The sequence below is a fragment of the Phoca vitulina genome, unplaced genomic scaffold (assembly GCF_004348235.1).
Source record: "Phoca vitulina isolate PV1807 unplaced genomic scaffold, GSC_HSeal_1.0 scaffold26, whole genome shotgun sequence".
Taxonomy (NCBI): Eukaryota; Metazoa; Chordata; class Mammalia; order Carnivora; family Phocidae; genus Phoca; species Phoca vitulina.
Window position 1 is genome coordinate 26,587,611 of NW_022589729.1, and position 23,146 is coordinate 26,610,756.

At 44.2% G+C, this 23,146-nt stretch overlaps 1 protein-coding gene across 1 annotated transcript; it reads right to left on the bottom strand.

Moving 5' to 3' along the window:
* Positions 1-18,787: 18,787 nt before the first annotated feature.
* IL10 (interleukin 10) lies at positions 18,788-22,768 on the bottom strand. The gene is made up of 5 exons (XM_032422366.1): positions 22,569-22,768; positions 21,696-21,755; positions 21,278-21,430; positions 20,151-20,216; positions 18,788-19,082 (listed from the first exon to the last, which is right to left on the bottom strand). Exons 1-5 carry the CDS (start codon positions 22,731-22,733, stop codon positions 18,990-18,992), a joined length of 537 nt encoding a protein of 178 aa, XP_032278257.1. The 5' UTR covers positions 22,734-22,768; the 3' UTR covers positions 18,788-18,989.
* Positions 22,769-23,146: the final 378 nt, after the last annotated feature.

Genomic DNA, 23,146 nt, shown 5'->3' on the forward strand with positions numbered 1-23,146 from the left:
ACACACAGAGGATCTTCAGGAAGTATGGCTGAGTGGGGGGATGAAGCCGAGGACTACAGGATGCCCTGAGAAGTCCTTTTAATGACCCAGCTTCTGTCTAGACTTGGCGATGACACCATTTAAACAAATTTTTGTTATTTCACTTTATTATTTATTTGTTTAGTGTTTTGTTTTTAGCCACTTTTCTCCAAATAGAAGCTTCCGAAATTGTTTTCAATGTGGTACAACAGAGCTGAATAAAAATAATGAGAAAAATCAAAAAAAGAAGAAAAGAAAAATGAGAAAGTAAGGAGAGGAATGTATGCCCCCAAGAGCTCTTCCGCGGTGGAGCTGAGTAGAGATGCCACCCAGACTTTGTTGTCTGTACGTGCTTGCGTGACCGGCCTGTCGGGAGTCGTTCTGAGTGCGGTGCTGGGCCCCAGTCTTATCATGGGCATGGGGGGCATGTCCCTGGCTCCTGGGGCCTCTAGGGGAAGTGGTATGTCAGCATTTTTATGGGGTCCTAGCTCTTCTCTGGTTTATATCCCATGCCCTCACCCAGGCAAACCAGAAAGCAGGCTGAGTGAGGGACGTTTGGGGGGCATCTCTGAATCAGATTCTCCAGGCTGAAGGCCTGCAAAGGGATACTGCTCTTTCTCAAACTTGCTGAATCATGGAACACCAAATCATATATTTCATGCATCACCCCTATAAATCTTTTGCTTAAAAAATATGCCTGCCCCAGGGGTGCCTGGGTGGCTCAGTCGGTTGTGTGTCTCTTGATTTTAGCTCAGGTCATGGTCTCAGGGTCGTGAGATCCACCCCACATCGCGCTCCATGCTGGGTGTGGACCCTGCTTAAGATTCTGTCTCCCTCTCCCACTGCTCCTCCCCCTGCTCTTATGCTCTCTCTCTCACACAGAAATCAGTAATAATAAAAAAAAAGGTATCCCTGCCCCAAACCACTGAATAGCTACATATAGTGCAAAACCCAAGGAGATGAAATTTCTTAAGGCATTGTAGTTACAAAGAGGTAATACCTGTTTTCACTAACAGCAAATTTGTAACATTATTCTCTTCCCTGGTTCTCAGGGCACATTTGAATTGTTTTCACAGGCTCTGGACTGGAGTCCTATGAACTCTCTGGAGTCACCAGTCCAGGGGTGTACTCCCTCCCAGGAAGGAGTTCTGTAACTGTGTAACACTAAACTGCAGCCTTAGGCCAGAAACCACGCCCCTTCCTTTTGGCTGGTCCAGATGACCCTGGAGAGTGGCAAGTGATGGCCTCCCTGCAATTGCACCAGAGTGACTTGCAATGAGAGAACTTTATATAGTGAAGCTGGTGAAGCTTCAGCTTCTGAGTCCTGACTTGGCATGAACCACTTTTCTAATTTGGGATCTGTAAGCTCTAATTTATTTTTTCTGAAAGTCTTTAAATTATTCAAGCTTTGGGCCCCACAAACCTAGATCCATTGCTGCTTGTGTTCCACTGTGGCAGAAAAGGCAAGCCATACACTAAAGGTTCTTTCACTTTCCATCGTTGTTGCTGGGAAGTGGCCATCCACCAGGGACTACACTTCCAGGTCCTCTGTGACTTGGTTCTAATCAATGGAACGTGGCCGAAGGGATATGCCCACCATTCCCTGGCCTGACCTATTAAAACCTATTAAGCCTATTAAAACCTATAAAAACCTGTTAAAACCTACAATCCTTTTCCCCTTCCCTTGTCATCTGGCTGCATCCAGGACAACAATGGAAGCCATATGTGGAGGGCAGCAAAGTATAATTAAGAGTTTGACTCCATTTTTGATGTTTGCTTACAGCCTTCAAGCCCACTACTCCCCTTTCCCTTTCTGCCCCCCAAAATGCAGTGGTCAGAAGTTCAAACCATGAAAGTCTCAGCCTGTGCCTGGGAATCCTTACCCAAGCTCCATCACCCAACTATCATGAACCCCAAGCCAGTAGCCCCTCTCTGCTTTCTCTCAAGCCATTTTTGCTTTTTAATTTTATTTATTTATTTGAGAGAAAAAGAGAGAGCACAAGAGGGCGGTAGGGTCAGAGGGAGAAGCAGACTCCCTGCCGAGCAGGGAGCCCAATGCGGGACTTGATCCCAGGACTCTGGGATCATGATCTGAGCCAAAGGCAGTCGCTTAACCAACTGAGCCACCCAGGTGATCTCAAGCCAGTTTTGGAACCAGCCCTCCTCCTTCCAAGAAAGTCTCGTTATGTGAGTAACAAACCTTTCCATGCTTTCCTGGTGTGTGTGTGTGCACGTGACATCATTAGTCTTGACGTCCAAACCACATTTTGTTGTGAGGGAAATCCATCCTGTTTCAGGGGTGATGATAACACAGAACTTCCATCAGCACAAATGACAATGGGATAGACTTCTTGCCCGTTGCAGCTCACTGCTGCCCCTCCATACACATTCTATGAGTGAGATATAAATTTCTGTTAAGTCACTGAGATTTCAGGATTTATCTGTTACAGCAGCTAGTGTTATCTTAACTAACATACCCAATGATAAAGCTGTTTAGTTCTAATAATTCTAATTAATTCCAATATCCTAAGTAGATTTGGGGAAATCTAAAAAAAAAAAAAAAAAAGACTGGGGGCGCCTGGGTGGCTCAGTCAGTTAAGTGTCCAACTCATGATTTTGGGTCATGATCTCAGGGTCTTGAGATTGAGTCCACATTGGACTCCACGCTGAGTGTGGAGCCTGCTTAAGATTCTCTCTCTGCCTCTGCCCCTCCCACCTCTCCACCCCCTCTACCTCTCTTAAAAAAAAAAAAAAAGACTGGTTATTTTCCTTTCTGGCTCAAGAGAAGATGCCAACTCTTTATCTAACAAAAGATGTGGATAAGATCGCAAGGCCATTTGATTCAGAATACAGGAATAAAGATGTGATTCTAGAATGATGGATTACTTATATGCTTCATAATATTAATATGACTTTATTCATTCTTAGTATTTTTCCATGGAAAAAAGAGGGGAGGGAGGAGAGTCTTATCATGTGTTATGAAACAAAAGGAGAATGGAAGGAAAGAAGGAACCTAGTACAGCAAAACCAGCCATCAAATAAACATATTCCAGTCATGGGGTCACCAAAGTCCAAGGGAGATGTAGGTCAGAAACTTCCCCACCCTTCCTCCTTTCTAGGCATTCAAGATTTCACCCAAAGCTTTGGTTTCTGGCAATAAACATGGAGTTGCATTTGTCCTATCTCCTACTTACCAAACTTCAGCCTCTGTGACACATGCTGACCCTGAAATGTGTGCATCTTTCTTTTCTCAGTTTTTTTCTCACTCTCAGTTTCTCTGTGAAAGGCTCCCCACTACTCCTCTGTACTTTAGGAGTGGAAAGAATGGCAGATTATGAAACCTATGATGTGTGAGCAAGTAGAAAAGAAAGCGATAGTTGCTAGGATCCAGTAAAGATTCACTGTTCGGGTCCCACCTTCAAAGCTCTGGAAGCCACTTGTCGGGATTGAGTTTAAGAAGACACATGAGTTAGGAAGAGTCTGTCAATGGGGGTGCAGAGTCAGATTTTAGAGGACTCTCAGCGTCATGCCTAGGAGACAAAGCGCCTTGAATCTGAAGGCAGAGGTAGGAACAGAACAAGTAGCATAGTCAGTGAGTCATATTGCCTGCGGTAGAGAAATTCAAGTTCACTCAACACAATTAACTGAAGTTTTTGAACAGTGCATGCCTTGAGTGGGGAAGTCATTCTAATCTAAACAAACTACTTGTTTTGTGTGGTCACTGCACTGGTAGATTCAGACATCTGGTAGACTTGGTGTGTCTGGATTTCATTGAGGCATCTGATAAAGTCTCATGTGATCGATCTGTGGATAAGATATAATTGTCTATTATTTCTAGCTAAGAGGAGGACCTTGATTGATATCTACGGTGCTATGGCCTTGACCCACCATATTTAATGTTCTATCATCCTGGACAAAGATATAGAAGCCAAGTTTATTGAAAGCTAGATTAATTGCCGCAAATATCTAAGAGTAATTAGACAGAGATCTAAGCATGAGTCATACATTTAATTTCAAAAACTTCAATGTACAACACAGAATGAGAATGAAGTAACTTGATAATTATTAAAATCAAAAGGACTCAGAATTTTAGCTGAGCCCAGGGTATTAGTTTCCCAGAACTGCTGTAAAAAACCACCCCAAACTGGGGGGCTTAAAACAGTGGAAATGTATTCTCTCATGGTTCAGAGGCTACAAATCCACAATCGAGGTGTCAATAGTACCATGCTCATTCCGAAGGCTTTAAGGGAAGCATCTGTCTTGCTTCTTCGAGTTTCTGGTGGTTGTCAGCCATCTTTGGTGTTTGTTGCTTTGTGGCAGTGTAGCTATAATTCTGCCTCTGTCTTCACATGGCCATCTTCCCTGCGTGTCTATGTCCTTGCTTCCAAATTTCCCTTTTGTTAGAAGGACACCTGTCACTGGATTAGGGCCTACCCTACTCCAGTAGAACCTTACCTTAACGTGACTACATTTGCAAAGACTCTATTTCCAAATAGGATCACATTCACAGATACTAGAGGGTGAAGACTTGAACATATCTTTTTGGGAGACACAATTCATCCAGTAGCACCCAGTATGGTGTGGTACGGTTACTGCTAAAGCAGTGTGGTATGGTTACTGCTAAAGCATCTGCATGATGATGGTGAGGCTGCATCATGATGAATGATGTTGGGCGAGGCGCGTGAGTAGTACTAACCTGCCCAGGGAGGCACATCTAGTGGACTCTCAGCAGTACCTGGCTCCCCCTAGCTCCGCTTGGCTTCCGTGCACCACACTCTGTTTTCCCTTTTATTTTTCTGACAGCTTCTCCTTGCTCTCCATTGCGGAGACCTCTTCCTCAACTCACCCATTAAATGACTGTATTCCTCTGTGCTTTAAACCTTCTTTTCTCCTCCATATTTTTTTCTGAATGAGTTGGCATCCTTTCTCATGACTTTAGTTACCATTTATATACTGATGACTCCAGAATCTGGTGGAGACATCTCCTAAAATCTAATTAGACATCTCCACTTAGATAGCTCCAAGTACCTCAACTGAAGACGTCCAATGTTGGGCTCTTCATTTTCCTCCTTTGCTAAAATCCGTGTCTCGTCCAGGGCCCAGTCTCTGTTCATAGCACCACCGTCTGCCCACTTGTCTAATATCCTTGATTTGTCCCTTGCTTCACTCTCCATGTCCAGGCAGCCATCACATCTAATTGACAGTACATGTGAACTACTGCACAAATATGTCTATATAATTTTCTTTTTATTTCCACTGCTGTTACCCTTGTGCTAGCCACTCTCTGATTTTCATTTTATTTTATTTTATTTCATTTTATTTTATTTGCCTAGATGACTGTAACAGGTTCTGAACTGGTCTTCCAGTCTCTGGTTGTAGCCTCTGCTAATCCACTTTCCACACAGCAGCCAGAATGCAAATACAATCATGTTATTTCCCTGCTTAAAACCCTTTGATGGGGGGGTGGGGATGGGGTGGCTGGGTGATGGACAGTGGGGAGGGTATAGGTTGTGGTGAGCTCTGTGTGTTGTGTAAGACTGATGACTAACAGACCTGTACCCCTGAAACAAATAATACATTGTATGTTAATAAAAAAAAAAAGAAAGAAAGAAACCCTTTGATGGATTCCCACCCTCTTTAGGATATGAGTCAACCTCCTAATATGGCCTGATAGAAACTGGGTGGCTTGACCTCTGCTTGCTTCTCACGCCACATTCTGTCTATTCCTTCTTCTTAGTCTCGTACCTTCCCCCTTCTCCTCCACATCTTTATGCCTGCTGTTCCCTCAGCCCAGCATACCGTTCCTTTCTCTCTTTGCCTACTTTATGGATGTTCATATTTTAGATCTCAGTTTAAATGTTCTTTTCTTCTAGGGAGGCCTCTCCTGACCCAGTATGCTTGCTTCCATCAGTTACTCCCATGGTTTACCATGTTGCGCAACTCCAAGGGGTGACCTTTGTAGCATATAGAGTGTGAATAGTGCTCCTGACATTGTGCAATGCAGTGACCAGGCACCTTTTGTTCCTCACAGTCATTGGTTTAATTGTTTTCCTTTCTGGGGCTGCAAGCTCTGCATCTGATTCTCTGCTGTACACCTGGCACACAGTAGGAACTCAATCGATAATTGAGTTAATAAGTGAAATTTAAGAGAGAAATGACTCTCTTAATGAACGCATATAGGGAAAAAAATGCAGGAATGGAAAAGATTCTGGAAACCATGTATCTTATTTTATTTTTTAAAAGATTTTATTTATTTATTTGTCAGAGAGAGAAGAGAGAGAGCGCACAAGCAGGGGGAGTGGCAGTCAGAGGGAGAAGCAGGCTCCCTGCTAAGCAGGGAGCCCGATGCAGGGCTCGATCCCTGGACCCCGGGATCATGACCTGAGCTGAAGGCAGACGCTTAACCGACTGAGCCACCCAGGCATCCCTGGAAACCATACATTTTAAATGATAATTTAAGTAACTGACGGTAGCTGGCTTGAAGAAATTACGGTTTAGAATAGATATAATAACTGCCTTCAATATTTGAAGGGCTATCTATATGAAAATGGAATATATTTTTTCTATCCCAGAAAGTGTAACTAAAATAATTGAAGGCAAGTTAAAGCAAAGCAAATTTGGGCCTGATAAGAAAATCAGAAGAACTTTCCAATCATGAGAGCTATCCAGAAATGAAATGAGGGGCACACTGTGTAATGAGTTCTGTTTCACTGCAAATATTGAAGTGTAAGCATTACTGTTCTTGTCCATCTATTAAATGATTGTGGATGGGAGGGGGATAATAGAGCCTTTGAGTGTTGAACTCAAAACATCTGTGATTTTATAACTGTAAGGAAAGTCCTCTTTGTAATTGAACTCAAGCATTTATATAATACCTTCTCTGTACTTGACACTATTAGTGCTATCGGACGGCAAGACTCCTCCCTGCACTCAGAGGTGCAGTCAGGTCTGAGGGACAATGTCAAGCTCATTGACATTGATTAGAAGGTAGAACCTTCCAGAATATCATCTATTGTCTAAATGTGTGGCCCAGTGGTTTGGTCACTGAGTGGAGATAACTGTCTGTCTGGTCTCCCATGGTGGTGGAAGGCTTCATAGGAGAGGAGGCATTTGAAAAGGGAAGTAGAAGATGCAAAGATCCTCAGGAGAAGGGGGTGAGAAGGTAGAGCCCTGTGAGGAAGGCAGATGTGGACCGGATGCATAAGCAAGTGTTCCTCACACATTTCCCTCAGCGCCCCAGTGTGCACACAGCTCTACAGAACTCTGGTTTCCTTAGATGAAACCAGTGAGGAAGACGGCATGGCGGCCAGCCTGAGAATTGGCCGAAACTCTGGAGTCACATCCTGTGGTGAAGGGATATGAACTCCTTGACTATCTTGAGCTCCCTCAAATATTTGGGGCTCAGTGGATGAGTCAGAGATGACTCAGTCACTCAAGAGGACGACGGGAGTAGGGAAAGCCCCAGGATTGAAGTTGTTTGACTGTTTATGGCGCGAGGGCTCAGGCATATTTTTGGTACATACTTTTGGCTGCAAGTAACCTGAAACCCAATGAACAGTGACTTAGTCAAAATGAAAATTATCTTATATATTGGAAATTCTAAAATAATTCTCATCTAGGATCGGTTAACTCATGGGTTTGACAAAGTTATCAAAGACTTTCTTTTTTCTATTATTCTGCTTGTTATTTTCCATTTGTTGATTTATCCTCTCAGGCTGAGTCCCCTCAGGGTCTCAAGAAGGCTTCAGTAATGCCAGGCTTCAAATGTGGAGAACATCCAGAGGCAGAAAAAAAGCCCAGTTTCCTTGCTTTTAAGAATAAGAAGAGTGGCACCTGGGTGGCTCAGTCAGTTAAGTGTCTGCCTTCAGCTCAGGTCATGATCCCAGGGTCCTGGGATCGAGCCTGCTTCTCCCTCTCCCTCAGCTTGCTGCTCCGCCTTCTTGTGCTCCCTCTCTCTCATTCTGTCAAATAAATAAATAAATAAAATCTTTAAACAAAACAAAACAAAACAAGAACATTAAAAAAAAAAAAAAGAATAAGAAGAGTATTTCCGGGTAGCCCTTCAGCCAACCTCTCCTCAATCTCATTGGCCAGGTTACATCACGAACCCATTCCTAAGTCACTTGCTGGAGAGGGGAAACAGAATTACCTTGGGAGGGGCCCAGCTCCCATGAGGGGCATGGATGTGGGATATCTGAAGAAAATCAGTGTTCTTTCTCATGAGAGAAAAGGAGAATGGCAGCCAAGAGTGGCTGCAACATTTCCTTCCTGGGGAGGATCCTAAATTCTTTAGGTATGATGGAGACAGGGGAGAGATGAACTGGTCCATCCCACCTGCCTTGTCTGAGCTGGGGTCCTTGTCAGGATGTGTTGCCTGGGCTAGGGTACCTGTGGTTGGTTCATCAGTGGGGCCTGAGATTCTCACTGGAACAGTAGGTTGTGGGTTCAGTCAAATGATCTTTAACACAACTCACAGTCCTCATTATGGGCCTGGGATTGTGCTAGGCTAGTAGCAGCTTGGTATCTCCTGTAATCCTCATCTCAAGTCTGCAACCCCAGGACTATTATCTCTACCTTCATATGAGGAATTGAAGCTAAGTAACTTACCCAAGGTCAACGGTGACTGGTAGAGTGGGGATTTGAAATCAGGTAAGTCTAAGGCTACGTGTTTCTACGTGTATCTCACTACCTCTTTCTTCCAGCTTCGAGTTTCCATGAATCTGAGAATAAAGCCTGGGAGTGTGATTTAAACCTGTGTTTCTCAAACTATTTTTGGTGAAGAACTAGATTAAAAAAAAAAAATTCCAATCCATGGTGGATGAACATTTTCATAAAATATAATAAAAAATAATTGTTAGGAAAATAAAATGAAAAAAAAGTAAAAAATATACAGAATACAAGCCCTTGTTTTCAATGATTCGATCTAACAAAAAAATACTCTATCAAATTGCTATAAAGTTTTTTAAACTTCGTGTCTGTGCTGCTCTTGCCACAGACTGGGAACGAACAGTTCATGGACCAGCATTGGTCTTTAGGCCACACTGAGCGGCACTGATTTAGATGATTTTCTGCCCTCATCCTCCTCCCTAGACTACAAGTCAGAAAACTTGATGCTTGGATGTCTCAGCAGAAAGGAGGGTAAGAGAATTACTCACTATAATTATTGAGGCAGCTCTCATAGGAAAAGGTCAGGTGGCACTGCTGTTTCCCTGGGGACCTCTAGTGTCACCAACAGATGTCTATTATACTTGGGGTAACACTTTCTTGATGGTGATTTTCTATCTTCCCACTTTGTAAGAAAGAGATTGAGGATAACAGTAATGCAGTAGTCCCCTCTTATCTATGGGGGTTACATTCCAAGACTCCCAGTGAGTGCCTGAAACTGTGGGTAGTCCCGAGCCCTATGTATACTGTTTTTTCATATATATATATATACGTACCTTTGAAAAAGAGTATTTTTTTAAAAGATTTATTTATGTATTTGAGAGAGAGAGCGAGAGCATGAGCAGGGGGAGTGGCAGAGAGAGGTAGAGAATCCTTAAGCAGACTCCCTGCTGAGTGTGGAGCCTGATGTGGGGCTCGATCCCAGGACCCAGAGACCATGACCTGAACTGAAATCGAGAGTTGGACCCTTAACCAACTGAGCCACCCAGGCACCCCAAGAAATGTAATTTATAAATTAGGCACAGTAAAAGATTAACAACAATAACTAATAATAAAGTAGAACAATGATAACAACATACTGTGATAAAAGTTATATGAATGTGGTCTCTCTCAAAGTATCCTGTTGTACCGTTCTTCTTGTGATGACGTGGGATGATGAAATGCCGACGTGATGAGATGAAGTGAGGGGAATGACATGGGCCTTGTGATGTGCACTCGTCTGCAATATGTCAGAAGGAGGATCATCTGCTCCAGTTCCATGGTTGACCATTTGTATCTGAAACTGGGGAAAGCACAACAGTGGATAAGTGGGAATGGCTGTATGTGGAATAGAAGAGACTCAGGGGATAAAGAACCTGCATATCATAGGAAAGATCTGTTTGGAAATTTGCTGGAGGTTACCAGTTGGATGTGTCATTTTATGATGATTCATATTGGCAAAAAGTATAAACTTCTTGAATTGAGTGACTCTAGGGTTATGTGTGGTTAATGCTTGGACATTTGTTATTTTCCTGACGTAAAAATGACTTCAATCTTTTAAGATATATTTACAACTATATAAGTCCTTCTATTTATTATGAAATTCCAAGCAGTCTATGTTAGGGAACCTTCCAAGAAATCTAGATCTGCACTCCTCTAAGATTTAGGAAATTTAAAATGATAATTTGTCAAGTGTATGAAACTTTGAGAACTCCACATATTTGGGAATTAGAATACACCAGAAGCTCCAGGATGCTCAAACATCTACCTCTCCTTTTCATTCACAAATTATTTGAGCACCTACCCCATACTGTTTTTTACCCTGCCTTCCACTGGTCTTCCTTCTACTGCCACAAGCCTGATGCACTTCATTGCCCTTGTGGGTGACTTCTTCAAAATGTGGCTTTTCAATTCCATGACCTCCACATTGCTGATGACTTTTCCCTCTGCCTTTACTCAGCCATCTGCTCCAATGGTTATAGCTTGGAATTCATCGTCCCTCAAAACTGCTCACCTCCAAAATATCTTCATTCAGTCTTTTCCCTCTCTGGTCACCACCTCCTCTCCTTGGTGATTCAGCTCTTACCACCACAACTGTTCCTTGACTACATCAGAACCTCCAGTCCATTGGCTTACCGACACTGTCCCTTTTCATCAGCTCTCTCTTATCTGCACTTCCTTCATTATTCAATGTTGAGTCCTGGGTCCATCTTTCCAGTCAAGCTCTTATTTATACTCTCAACTTCCTCTCCTCCTTGTCCTTTTGTTATATTCATGGGGCAAAAACAATTCTGCTGTGTTTACTCCAGGCCGCCAGGAGAATCCTGAGAAAAAGGGTACAATCTGGCAGATTTCAATTAATGATTACCTACCTCAGCTGGGCTCAATACTGCCTGGAAGTCTGCCATGTTTCTTTAGAGTCTTTTGCTTTCCACATATCTGCAAGTATCACTTCAAATCTTTCTTTCTCTCCTCAAACCTTCTTGCATTCTCTTTCTTATTCACTCTTTTCAGAGAAAATAGAAACCATCTGATGAAACGACCTCAACTTCCTGCCAACAAATCTTCAAACCAACTTGCTTTGGTACCCACTGTCTCTACTTCCTTCCTGTTATTATTCAATGAAGGTGTTCCTCCTCATCTCAAAGGTCATCCTTTCCTCTACCTGCATCCTACCCCCTCCTGCCTTCTGAGGAACTGTCTTCATCAGTTCTATCTCATTCATCTATCTCAACTTCTTTTTCTCCTCTGTTGGCCCAATGTCCTGTCATCTCCTCTTGTCCTCCACTTTTTCACTTCCCATTTACTGTGCAATCTCACCAATCTCCCATCCCCTACAACTCCCCTGCACTCTTCTTTCCCCCACCCTGCACTCTTCTTGATAAAGTCACCAGTGCCCCCACTTGTTACATCCCGTAGAAGCTCTTTTGTCTTGATCTTACTTGACCTCCCAATAGTGTTTGATTTAGTTGACCATTCCCTCTTTCCTGAAATGGTGGCTTTCCTTGTTCTCAGGGACGCCACTCTCTCCTGGTATTTCTTCCTACCACTCAGGCCATTCTTTACAATTTCCTTTGTCAGGTTCTCTTGCTCTGACTTATAAATATCTGGGTTCTCCAGGTCTTGGTTCTGGGCTCTTTTCTCATTCAACACTCTTACCCTTGGTGATTTTCTCCACTCCCATGATTTCACTCACCATCGCTATAGCAATGACACCCACGTATTTATCTTCAGACTACATCTCTTAAGTCCAGCTGACCATTATAGAAAAACTCACTCCAAGTCTCAGAGGCACCTCCAGCTCAGTAGGGCCAATGTAGAATGTATCACCTTCCCTTCCAAGCCTTCTTCTCTACCCAGTTCAGGCCAGATCAGAGGGCTTTTTGGCCATCACCTGCTGTCACCACACTCATCTAAGTAGTTGCTGAATATTTGAAAACTTGCACTTCTCTCAAATCCTATTTATTACCACCTTAGTCCATACTACAATTTCCTCTTACCTGAATTGGAAGCAAATTACCCTATAAGGTCTCATTCAGAAGATGTAGATTCTCCTCTTAATAACCTTCAATTACTTCTCTTTGCCCTTAAAGTCTAAACATTTTACCTCTGCCCATTTTTTCCAGTTCATGTTAAACTTCTCTCCCTCATGTATAATATGCCTCACTTGTCATGTGTCATCTTTTAGTTCCTTAAACAGTTTAAGTCCCTTCCTATTTCAGATACTCAGGATACAAGAGGAGATGGAGAAGCCAGAGGGTCCTGAATAGGGCCCAGGGTCCAGCTATGTTGAGTATCAGTACAAATCTACCCTTGCTTCAGAGACATTCCCTCCCCTCATGCTTTGCCATTCTAAGAGGTCTTTAAATATGTGGCTCTTTCTGCCTAAGGTTCTCATCATCTCCCTCTTCATTTGGCCAACTCCCACTCATTCTTCATGCCCAGCTGAATGTCACCTTCTTGTGGAAGGCCCCCCATCCCTACTCCAGAGTCTAGGTTAGTTGCTCCATTAAAACCTCTCACTTCTCATTTAGTAGTTTCACAATTATAATAATATTGTGTAGTTAACTTTGTAATGTCTTTTTTGCCTCTATGGATTTAGCTGTTAAATCTATGAAGGCAGGTGCTATGTCTGCTTTATTCACTGTTTTCTCTCCAGCATCCAACATAGTACCTAGAGCATAATAGGTTCTGAGTGAATAAACGTGCATCTCATAAAAACTCCGATTTGGGGCAAAGGCCAGGGAGAAGGCAATTTGCCTCTGTTTTGATTTGAGTCCCATCCTTGTTAGATATGAATGTAGAGATTATTCTGAGAGGAGACATGATTAGTTATTTATGCTGCATACTAGTCGTAGTTACTAATTTGGCTCTGGTAGAAGTATGATAGGGTTCAGCTGGGGAAATAACATCTGCTTCTTCTAAATAATCCAGAAAGATTTCTTCAAATAAGCATGAGATTCTGGGTTGCATATTGGACAAAGTATGGGCTCCATTATACAATGACTTCTTGACTTTGGGAAAAAAATGTGTTTTTTTTGTTTTTTGTTTTTTTTTAATAATGGTAAGGGAAGAAGCAGTGTGGTAGACTCATTTTCTGGGTTGCTAACAAGTAAGTAACAATGATAGATAATGAGCATATATGAACAAAGCCCAGTGTTGTAATCAATAAAAACTTCCTACATAGTTAACCTAATATTTATTTAATGGTATGTGTAACTATTATTGCTCGGGATGATAGTTAGGCACCTCTGTTAAGCTTCTGTTCAGTGAACTAATGCACCTTTAGTGGCTACAATTCATATATATATGAATTATATAATTCATAAATATATATACTTACTTCATCAAGCCAAGTATTTCTTCAGGCACTCAAAAAAATGTCATTTCCTTTCTGTCCTTCCCAAATGTAGGGATGGTCCATTTTCTCTTTCCATCCAGAAATGGTGGGTTGAGAGCAGAAAATAGTATAAGGAAAGGTCCAGGTTTAGTGATGGACACACAAAGGGTGTCCAGCTGTTTTTTATGGTGTTAGCACTGATCTTACCATCTGGTCTCATGTGAGCCTTTTCCAAATGTCTAAGGGAAGAGCCACTTTTACTAAGCATTTCCTCTGTGCTTTACATGTATCCACGCCTTTATTTCTTATGACAACAACGCCTTGAAGGAACAATTATTCTCTCCATGTTACAGAGGGTACTGAGGTAGGTGTTGTTTCAAGGTCATGAAGCTTGGAGCCAAAGTTTGGCAGACTCCAGTGGCTGTGCACATCATCTCTGGGCTGTGGAGTAAGAAACAAGCTGGGTTACTTTTCCTTAGGTTTTTTATCTCCTCCATATCCTCTCCAGACAGAGGGTCAAGGAGGCTTCTGGAAGCTCAGGGCTCTGTGGATGCTCAACCCTGCTGGGAGATGGGGGCTGTTGATATTCCCAACGACTGGGAATCCATCTGGAAAATTCCCAGTGCAGACTCTGTGGACAGGAATGTGTCCCAGAAGAGGGCTCAAATGGGAATAGGCCTGGCTGACTGGAGGAATCAGATGCTGGAATTAGGAAGTATGGGCTTAACGGACACTTCAAGGTCATCTCATTTAGTGGTTGGAAGCTTTTGACCACAAAGGACTGCTGCTATTAATTTTCCCCAGAGACTCTCTGTTTTAAAATATTTCAGCTGGTTAAAAAAAATTCAAGAAATAATTCCATTTTCTGTTTTCATTAGTCAAAAATATCATAGATGACTAGCAAACAGAGCTTCTGGCCATCAGGAGGCTACCAGTCTTTCCATACAAAGTGGCTATTACTCCAGCAGAGGACATAGAAGTGCTTTTTAGTGAGCCTGCACAGACTTAGGGGAGGTGGGGATGGCAAATGTACAATTTCATTAAGCTTTTTCACGTTTTGGAAATTGTTCAAAGACAGTCTCTCCACGGTGAGTGCTTTTGGGAATGTGCATGCATCTAGTGGTCCCAGTTGGAAACCATGTATCTAGACTTATCTCTTTGTTTTATCATTGAAGAAAACAAGGCCCAGACAGGGTAAGTAAAATTTCCAAAGTCACCAAGTGAGTTAGTGTGTAAAAGGAGGATTAAATAATGGAACACACATGTCACCTGGACCCACTAACCACTCCAAGGTGAAGTTGACTGATTCATTTTGTAGCCAGTTCTGCAACTTATGGAAGTTCAAAGATTGTTCTGCCATTTTAAATTCTGAGCGTTTGTTCTTATGATCCAGCTCCTATTTCCTTGGAGTGTTATGCCTGCTTCTCCCTAAATCACCCCAGGCCTAAAGCTAGTCCTCATGTTCCACAATTAAATCCACTCCTATACGTGTTTTGAGGGGTCAACATGCTATAGAGTGGGTAGCTTCTGCTCTCAAGCCAATTCTCTTTCCTCTTTCTTTACATCTTTGATATCATCCCCTTCCTTCCAGATGGTGCCTTCCTGAAACTTTTGATCTGATTTCTGTCAGTGGCTAGGTAGGGTAACCACATTATCATCACAGATTTTGGGAGCTTCTCTCACTGGTCCCACCCTCCTCACCTCAGCAGCTGGGACCACAAACAGAGATTCTCATTCTTCACTGCTATCTAAATTCTGGTGTGAGGAGAAGAGGAACATGGGAGATGAGGTGGTTGATCTTCTTACAGAATAAAGGCTTGTTGCCAAAAATCAATCAATCAGTCAATCAATCCCTATCTAAACCTCATCTCTATATTTCCAACCCAAAACACATATGTACCTTCACACCTGACATTATATTTGACCCTTATATCATGTCTGGTCTATTAGTCAGCTCAGGCTGCCATAACAAAATACCATAAATTGCATGGCTTAAACAAAAGAAATTTATTTCTCATAGTTCTGGAGGCTGGAAGTCCAAGATCAAGGTGCCAACATGGTAGGTTTCATTCTGAGGCCTCTTCTCTTGGCTTGTAGCAACTGCCATCTTTCTGTGTGTGCTCAATAAGATCTTTTTATTATGCACATGTGGAAAGAGCGAGAGCTCTTTGGTGTCTCTTCTTATAAAGGCACTAATCCTATCATGATGGCCCCACCCTCATGATGTCATCCAACCCAAACTACCTCCCAAAGGCCCCACCTCCAAATATCATCACAGTGAGGGTTAGGACTTCAACATATGCATTTTGAGGAAACACAAACATTCAGTAGATAACACCTGGGAAAAAAGTTTTTGCTAGTTTTCCAGATGTGAAACTGAGGCTCATAGAGGTAAATATATTAGAATGAGTCCACAGGGGAGAGAACTGGAGGAGGGTAGTGTCCATGATGATGGCCTCTCCATGCACCCTGATACTTACCCAACTCATCTCCTTATCCCCACCAACCCAGGAGCCTGATGTGCCATTTGAGCACAGAGCTATTTTTTCTAAATTCTTAGAAGGGTGTAGTAGTTTAAAAACATGTCCACAAATTCTTTGAGATGCCTCCTTTCAAAAGGTGGAATCTAATTTGTTTCCCTTTCAATATGAGCTATACTTGCCAACTCACTTCTAACAAATAGAATGTGCCAGGAGTGTGGTGTGAGATTTCTGAGATTAGGTTGAAAAGACACCGTGACTTCTTCCTTGCTCTCTCTCAGATCATTGGCTCTGGGGAAGACAGCCACTGCATGGTGAAGACGTTCAAGAAGCCCTACAGAAAGGCCCATGTAGCAAGGAACCAAGGCCACCTGCCAATAGCCAGTGTGGAACCAAGGCCACCTGCCAACGGCCATGTAAGTGTGCCATCTTGGATGTGATTTGTCCAACCCCAACCAAGCTTCAGATAACTGCAGCTCTGGCTGTCATTTTGCCTGCAACGTCCTCAGAGACCCTGAACCAGGACCCCTACTTGCCACTCTCAGATTCCCGGCCTACACAAAAAGACAAAAAAAAATGTGTTTTGCTTTAAGCTGCTAAATTTTGGAGACATCAGTAGATAATTAATACAAAGGGAGAGGCATTTTATACTTTTCTCAGTTCTCTGGTCTCTGTATAACCCATATAGCCAGGCCATGCCAACATGTCCGAGCATCTGTTTCCTCTTACAGAAGATTGCAATAATAATCCCACATGCATGCCCGATACGTACATAACTAGCACCAACTGGCTCAAAATAAGTGCTCGGTGAATTGTGACTGTTGTCAACATCTCATCAACTGTGTGGCTTCTCTAGGTGAGTTGCTGTGTCTTGGTTTCAGATGCCCACTTCCCTCACATGAGGTGCCAACCTCAACCTTAAGTTAGTGCGCATTGCCTAGCAGAGAGCCCTAGCTGCCTAAACCTCACGGCTTCTCCAGTTCAGTATAGACAGACGGCCTTGGCGTAGAGCCTCACTCCTCTCTCTTGGTTTTCTGCTAGCCTCCACTCTTAACCTTAACCTTTCATCTCAGAATTTCAGCTTTGATGCTTCCCACTTCCTTCCTATGGTTACTTTAACTGAAGTGAGTCAGGTCTTACAGAAAAACTGCCCACAGCCAGTTAGCCCCCATCCTCCCCCAGACCAGGGCTGCCTGGGCAGACTGTGAGGGTGATCAGTGTTTACTCAGACCACTGTTTCCCTCTCTCTTCTTCAAGTCACGGGGCTTTGAATAGGGCTTCCCCAGCCACCGTGCCCCTCCCAACAGACCGCAGTCAGAAGCCAATCTCACATTAGTCTGGTGGTTGAAGGAGGGAACAGAAGGGACGGCAGTGCCTTGAATCCTTGGGTATTCTATCAAGTGGGCTGATCTGCTTATATTCTACTCTGTTGGGTGGGCCTCTGATCTTAACTCAAGGAGGACTTGGTAGGTTGTGCATACCAATAACAACCAAACGTGTATAGGGACCATCTCTCAGTGCCAGCAGCCATGTTAGCTCTTTGTCCAAATTTTCACAACAACCCAGGTAGATTAGTATTCACCCAGACCTTTGGGGCTTGAAGAAGCAAAACCAAGCGGAACAGAACAAAGCAAGCAAGCAAACAAACAAACAAAAAACCCAAAACAAAACAAAACCCCTAGAAAACAAAGACAAAAAACACTGAAAAAGTCATCTGCCTATCTTTCTAATTCTGGTATCTACAGAATGTCATCCTTAGTCTTGAAAATCAGCATGATCTTTAAGAGTTTAAGGATTATTTCTTAAAGGACTGAGTTTATGGGAAGACAATGGTAGTTTTTGCTATTGGCTTTTGAAGGGAAATAGTTTTTTCCTCTGATCAGATTTGGAACTTACCTCCTCTTTGGGAAAGGGTAGCTGACTTGCTTTCTCTGGAATGCAGAATTCATTTATCTATTCTCGTCTATCTTGGAAATGTTGGGGGAATCATTTTATTTTATCTTATTTTATTTTATTTTATTATTTTATTTTATTAAAGATTTTATTTATTTGTCAGAGAGAGAGAGAGAGATTGAGATAGAGAGAGCAGGAGTGGGGGGAGAGGCAGAGGAAGAAGCAGGCTCCATGCTGAGCAAAGAGCCCGATGTGGGACTCAAGCCCCAGACCCTGGGAACATGACCTGAGCTGAAGGCAGACGCTTAACTGACTGAGCCATCCAGGTGTCCCTGAGGGAATAATTTTAGTCAAACAGAAAGTCAACTGACACCATAACATGATTTTAATGATTCATTTATTTATTAAAAATTAAAATCTGCTATGAAAACAGACAAACAATGTAACATTCCCAGAGGAATTGAATTGCTTCTAGTTAAAACCAAGTTCTATTAGAACCAACTTTTGGTTGTTATAAATAACAAGCAGGCCACAGCTTTCAAGAATGAAGTGGTTGGGGAATGAGGTCAAGGGAATTCCTCTGAGCCACTGGAATACTAAGTATCAAAGGGGCTCCCTAGTTTCTCTTCCTCAGAGGGTAAGAGTCTTTTTAACACTCTAGGAGCCCCAGGCCCAGGGACAAGAGAAATTATAGGGAGGTCAGGGAAATAGCTCAACAGCCATCCAGTATGGTCAGGCTTGGAATGGAAGCTTCAGTACTCCCCGCCAAGAAACACTTTTTTCCTTATATAACTTACAATTTATCTTAAAATACTCAAATACCACAGGGTATCACCCTATGAAAACAGCTTACACACAGGTGAAAAAAATAAATATTGAAAAAGATTATAATATTGGGCTTCTTTCTAAATAGTTCACAGAGAAGCTCAGTAAATAAATACAAATAGGAGTTGAGGTATCAGAGGTAATAAATATTCTAAGAGAGAGGTACAGCAGGGTTCTCCACGGAGTTGTTCAGCTCTCCTCCATCCCTGGATGGGATTTTGCAGATCTCCAATTTATGTCCTAGAGTTGAGAAGAGTTGCCATCCTGGATGTTTTGTTCCCCAGCCTGTTTCAGATTTTCATCTTCGTTGTCATGTAGGTTTCTATGTAGTTGATGAAGATGTCAAACTCACTCATGGCTTTGTAGACACCTCTCTCTTGGAGCTGTGTAGGGAGATAAGAAATGTTTAGTGAAAGCCCCATCTAAGTGAGTAAATGGGTCCCTGGCTTGGATGGGTATGACTCTGGGGCTCAGGTGCCATACTTGCTCTCGTAAGTCAGGAGGTGAAGGATAGGCTCTAGGAAGCTGAGGGTATGCCCAGTGTCTTAGGAAAGGCTATGCATTCGTCTAAAGCATGGCTAGCAAGTAACAAGAGGAACATTCGCTTTTTTAAAGCACAGTCTACAAAATGATGCCTTAACAATTTTAAAGGTCATGTGCTCACATGATGCTTATTCAGAATTTGGAGAGAAGATGTTAGAGGAACGGCTTTGAAAGCAAGTCGGTAAGAGGAGCGAAGGGAGCCCTTTTATGTGGATGCCCTCTCACCAATGGATGGAACAGGCCCTGCCCTGCTCCTCGGGCCTACTGTCAGGGGGTTTATGGCTCCTGACATTGGAACCCTGCCCAGCATCTGTCTGCAGCCCACAAAGAGGACATAGACCGCATGGCTTCTGGGAAATGGGGTCGAGCAGTTCACGGGCAGTTGGAAGCCTGAAACCCCATTGGATCTGAGAGCTGATATTCTGAGGCACTTGGCAGGTGTGAATGGCAGCTAGAAAGTGAGTATGGACCAACTCTAGATTAATGAGAATTCTGCTTCCTGCTCAGAGTTTTGGGGAGTTCCGGCTGAACCCCTGGGTGTGTTTGTGTGTGTGCATTCACGTGTTGGCTTCCTGCACGTGTGGCTTTAGTCTAGATTCCCAACAAGCTACTTTCTGTTTCCTTCGTCACTCTCCCCAGCATCTAGCTCACTGCGTTCACAGGCTGGCTGACTGGCTCAACCCACAGGCCTGCAAAGGCGGGGAACAGTCATTTAGAAACCCCCAAAGACACTTCACAGAAAACAAATATAAGCGAGGCAGCAGCTCCTCACTGGCTGAGGAGGTCACACCATCTGTTGGGTTCCCACACCCCCTTCAAGAGAAGGACGGGGCCTGCTTAGCACCTGCCAACTTGGGGAGTGGGTAGAGGTCATGGTCCCCAAGCCCCTTCTGCCACCATCCACTTACCTTACTAAAGGCACTCTTCACCTGCTCCACCGCCTTGCTCTTATTCTCACAGGGCAGAAAGCGATGCTGTGGAGGAAAAGAGAAAGTGTTAATGCCATGGGCTCCCAGCTCCTGTGTCCACAGCACTTGGGGGACAAGCCAGTAGCATGAAGAAGGGGCCAGACTCATCTTGGATACCTAAGCCCCGTAGCTCCTTCGGGAGAACTGAGCCCCACCTCACCCTTGCCCACTAGACAGAGACAAAACAGCCCAGGGAAATGAAAAGTGCTTCTCTAGGAGCCACTCCGAGGCGTTTGCAAAGCTTGCGTGGAAACCCAGGATCTGGAGCTTGGAGCTTCCTCTCTGAATGCCACAGTGCTGACAAGTGCTGAGCCAGCCATTCTGTCCTTCTCTGCTTCCCTATCCTGTCCCTCTTCTTCAGGTCCAGCCACAGGGACCATTTCTAAGTCCCCGAGGAGTAGAGATGCAGTCTCAGTCATGCAGACCAAAACATTTGCAGAGTCCCATTCTACAAACAGAGACCAACTGACTGATGCCCCAAGGAAACCAGTGGCGAGGGGATCATTTCAGTTAGAGAAATTTTTTCTCCTGGGGAATTGTTTAGAGACACTAGCCTGGGGGCGAGTAGCTCCCTGGCTCTTCTAAAATGCCAAGGAAAGTCCAGTCAGTCAGTTGGGCCCCACTTAAGAGCTCTGCTTTCAAAAGGTAGAGAATGAGAGGTAAGTGGAGTTTCTTCTCCGAGGGACTCTGCCTCCTGGCCCGTTTGGCTGGGCCTGGAGTCAAGGTCCAAAGGGACAAGAGAGCCCAGACTGAAGCTCTGGACCCCTTTCATAAAGAGAGAGGGGAGTAGTTAATAACCCACAAATGACTCACAAATAACAGGAAAGCTGTTTGCAAACATGTAAATGCCTAGCAGCCTCCCCCACTCCTTGCTCAGAGAGAAATGAGCAAGAGATGGAACTCTAGTGCCTTTCCGAGAGTGCTCCTGCCAGTCTGTCTCTGCGTCTGGGTGTGAGTGGGGTTTCAGGAAGAGCCCGAGAGCCACAAGGGAAAGAACTCAGCCCGAGAGCCACAAGGGAAAGAACTCAGCCCGAGGGCCACAAGGGAAAGAACTCGGCCGCACTCACACAACGCCGCAGCCTCAGCCTGAGGGTCTTCAGCTTTTCCCCCAGGGAGTTCACGTGTTCCTTGATGTCTGGGTCGTGGTTCTCAGCCTGGGGCATCACCTCCTCCAGGTAGAATTGGATCATCTCCGACAAGGCTTGGCAACCCAGGTAACCCTAAGGGCAGGAGCCAGAGTTGGGGGGACGGTGACTGGGAGGAAGAGCTGCTGCCCTAGCTTGAGAGGACAGCTTTGTCCCCAGGGACCTTTCTTAACCAGCCACCTCTCTCTCCCCACCCCCCAGGACAGCCCTTTGGCTGTGTGTTGAGTTAAGATATTTCCACTTCTCCTTTTCAAAGCAAAGGAAGCAGACCCTGCTCCCGGAGGCCTCCCTTCTCTGAGTCACGCTGCACCCTCTCCTCCCACACACCTCCTCAGGTTACCTTAAAGTCCTCCAGCAAGGACCCAGTCAACAACATGTTGTCCAGCTTGTCCTTCATTTGCTGCAAGAAGGACAAAGGGAGAATGAACCTGACCTTTGAGGAAATGTCTCTCTGATGCCCTCTTATTTATAGAGCTTCTAATTTTTAATCAGTGCAACCTGGCCCCAAAACGGAAAGGAAATTTTCAAAACAGGACATTCGGCAGTGCTGGAACCCTTAGTTCAATCAGGTCCTTTTCCTCAGGATCAAGTTATTTTAAAAATTCTGCCAGGTTTTGAAGCCACGGCAGATGCTTGACTCGGTCCTGGTCTCCTTTCTGCAGAGCCGAATCAGGGTCGAAGGGTCCACCCTTGCCCACCCACACTTCGGGGCTCCTTGCTTGTCTTTCTCCCCACTGTGGACATCCAGTTGCAGCTTTGAAAGCTGTTTGGAGATGGGAAGCATCTCCTAAAGCAGGCTTCCCCCACGCCCCTTCCCCGCACGGCGCTTTCCCCAACCAGCAGGTTTCCAGGTTCTTTATGTTTTCCTGCCACAAGGGATGGGGAACAACACATCTTCATCTTCAGTCAGACCCTTTGTGATTTCCCCCAGCCAACTGAGCTCCAGTGGAATCTTTATAAAAAGTTTCTAAGCATGGGAGTCCTAGTGCATTGACCTGTTAGGTGGCTTTTTCTGCACCTTTGCTGCAACACTGGGCTTAGCTGAACTCACTGAGCCTCTGGCTTGACCTGGGACTCTTAAAGAATTTCAGTTTGAAGGAAATGGATGCTGGGGATGGAAGTGAACAAGAGGGAGGATTCTTAGAGCTCTAGCAGAATGCCTGGTGGAGGCAGTCCCAGCAAGGAAGGAAGGACAGGAAGGCATCATACTCACAAAAAAAGTCTTCACCCTGCCGAAGGCAGCTCGGAGCTCTCGGAGCATGTGGGGCAGGCTGGCTGGGAAGTGGGTGCAGTTGTCCTCAGACAGGGCGCTCTGGTGTCGGCTGGCTCCTACCCCGGCCAGGAGGACCAGGCAACACAGCAGCGCTGGGCTGGGCATGCTGAAGCTCTGCCTTCTGAGAGCCTGCCTTGTGGTTTGGTGTTGCAAGAGCAAGCCCCTGATGTGTAGACCTTCACCTACTGTGTCCCCCTTTTATATTGTGGGTGCGGTGAGGCCTCCCCATTCATAAAAAGCCACAGAGTCAGATTTCCTGGCAACGTTTTCTTCTGATTAACGCCCCTCACTTCCCTAGACCTCTCCAACTTTGCATTCGTTGAACTTCTTAAAGTTGTTAATTTTTTGCATTGTAAGCGAAAGGGATTGTTGAACAATGAACTTTGGCATTACAGCTATTTTAGGAAGAGCTACCTCTCTCTCTGTTTTAAAATAACTTTCCAGCTTTTCTTAATAAAAAAAAAGTTGATTTCCTGGGGTGAACAGCTGTTCTGTGCACAGAGGCCCACAGTTGTGGG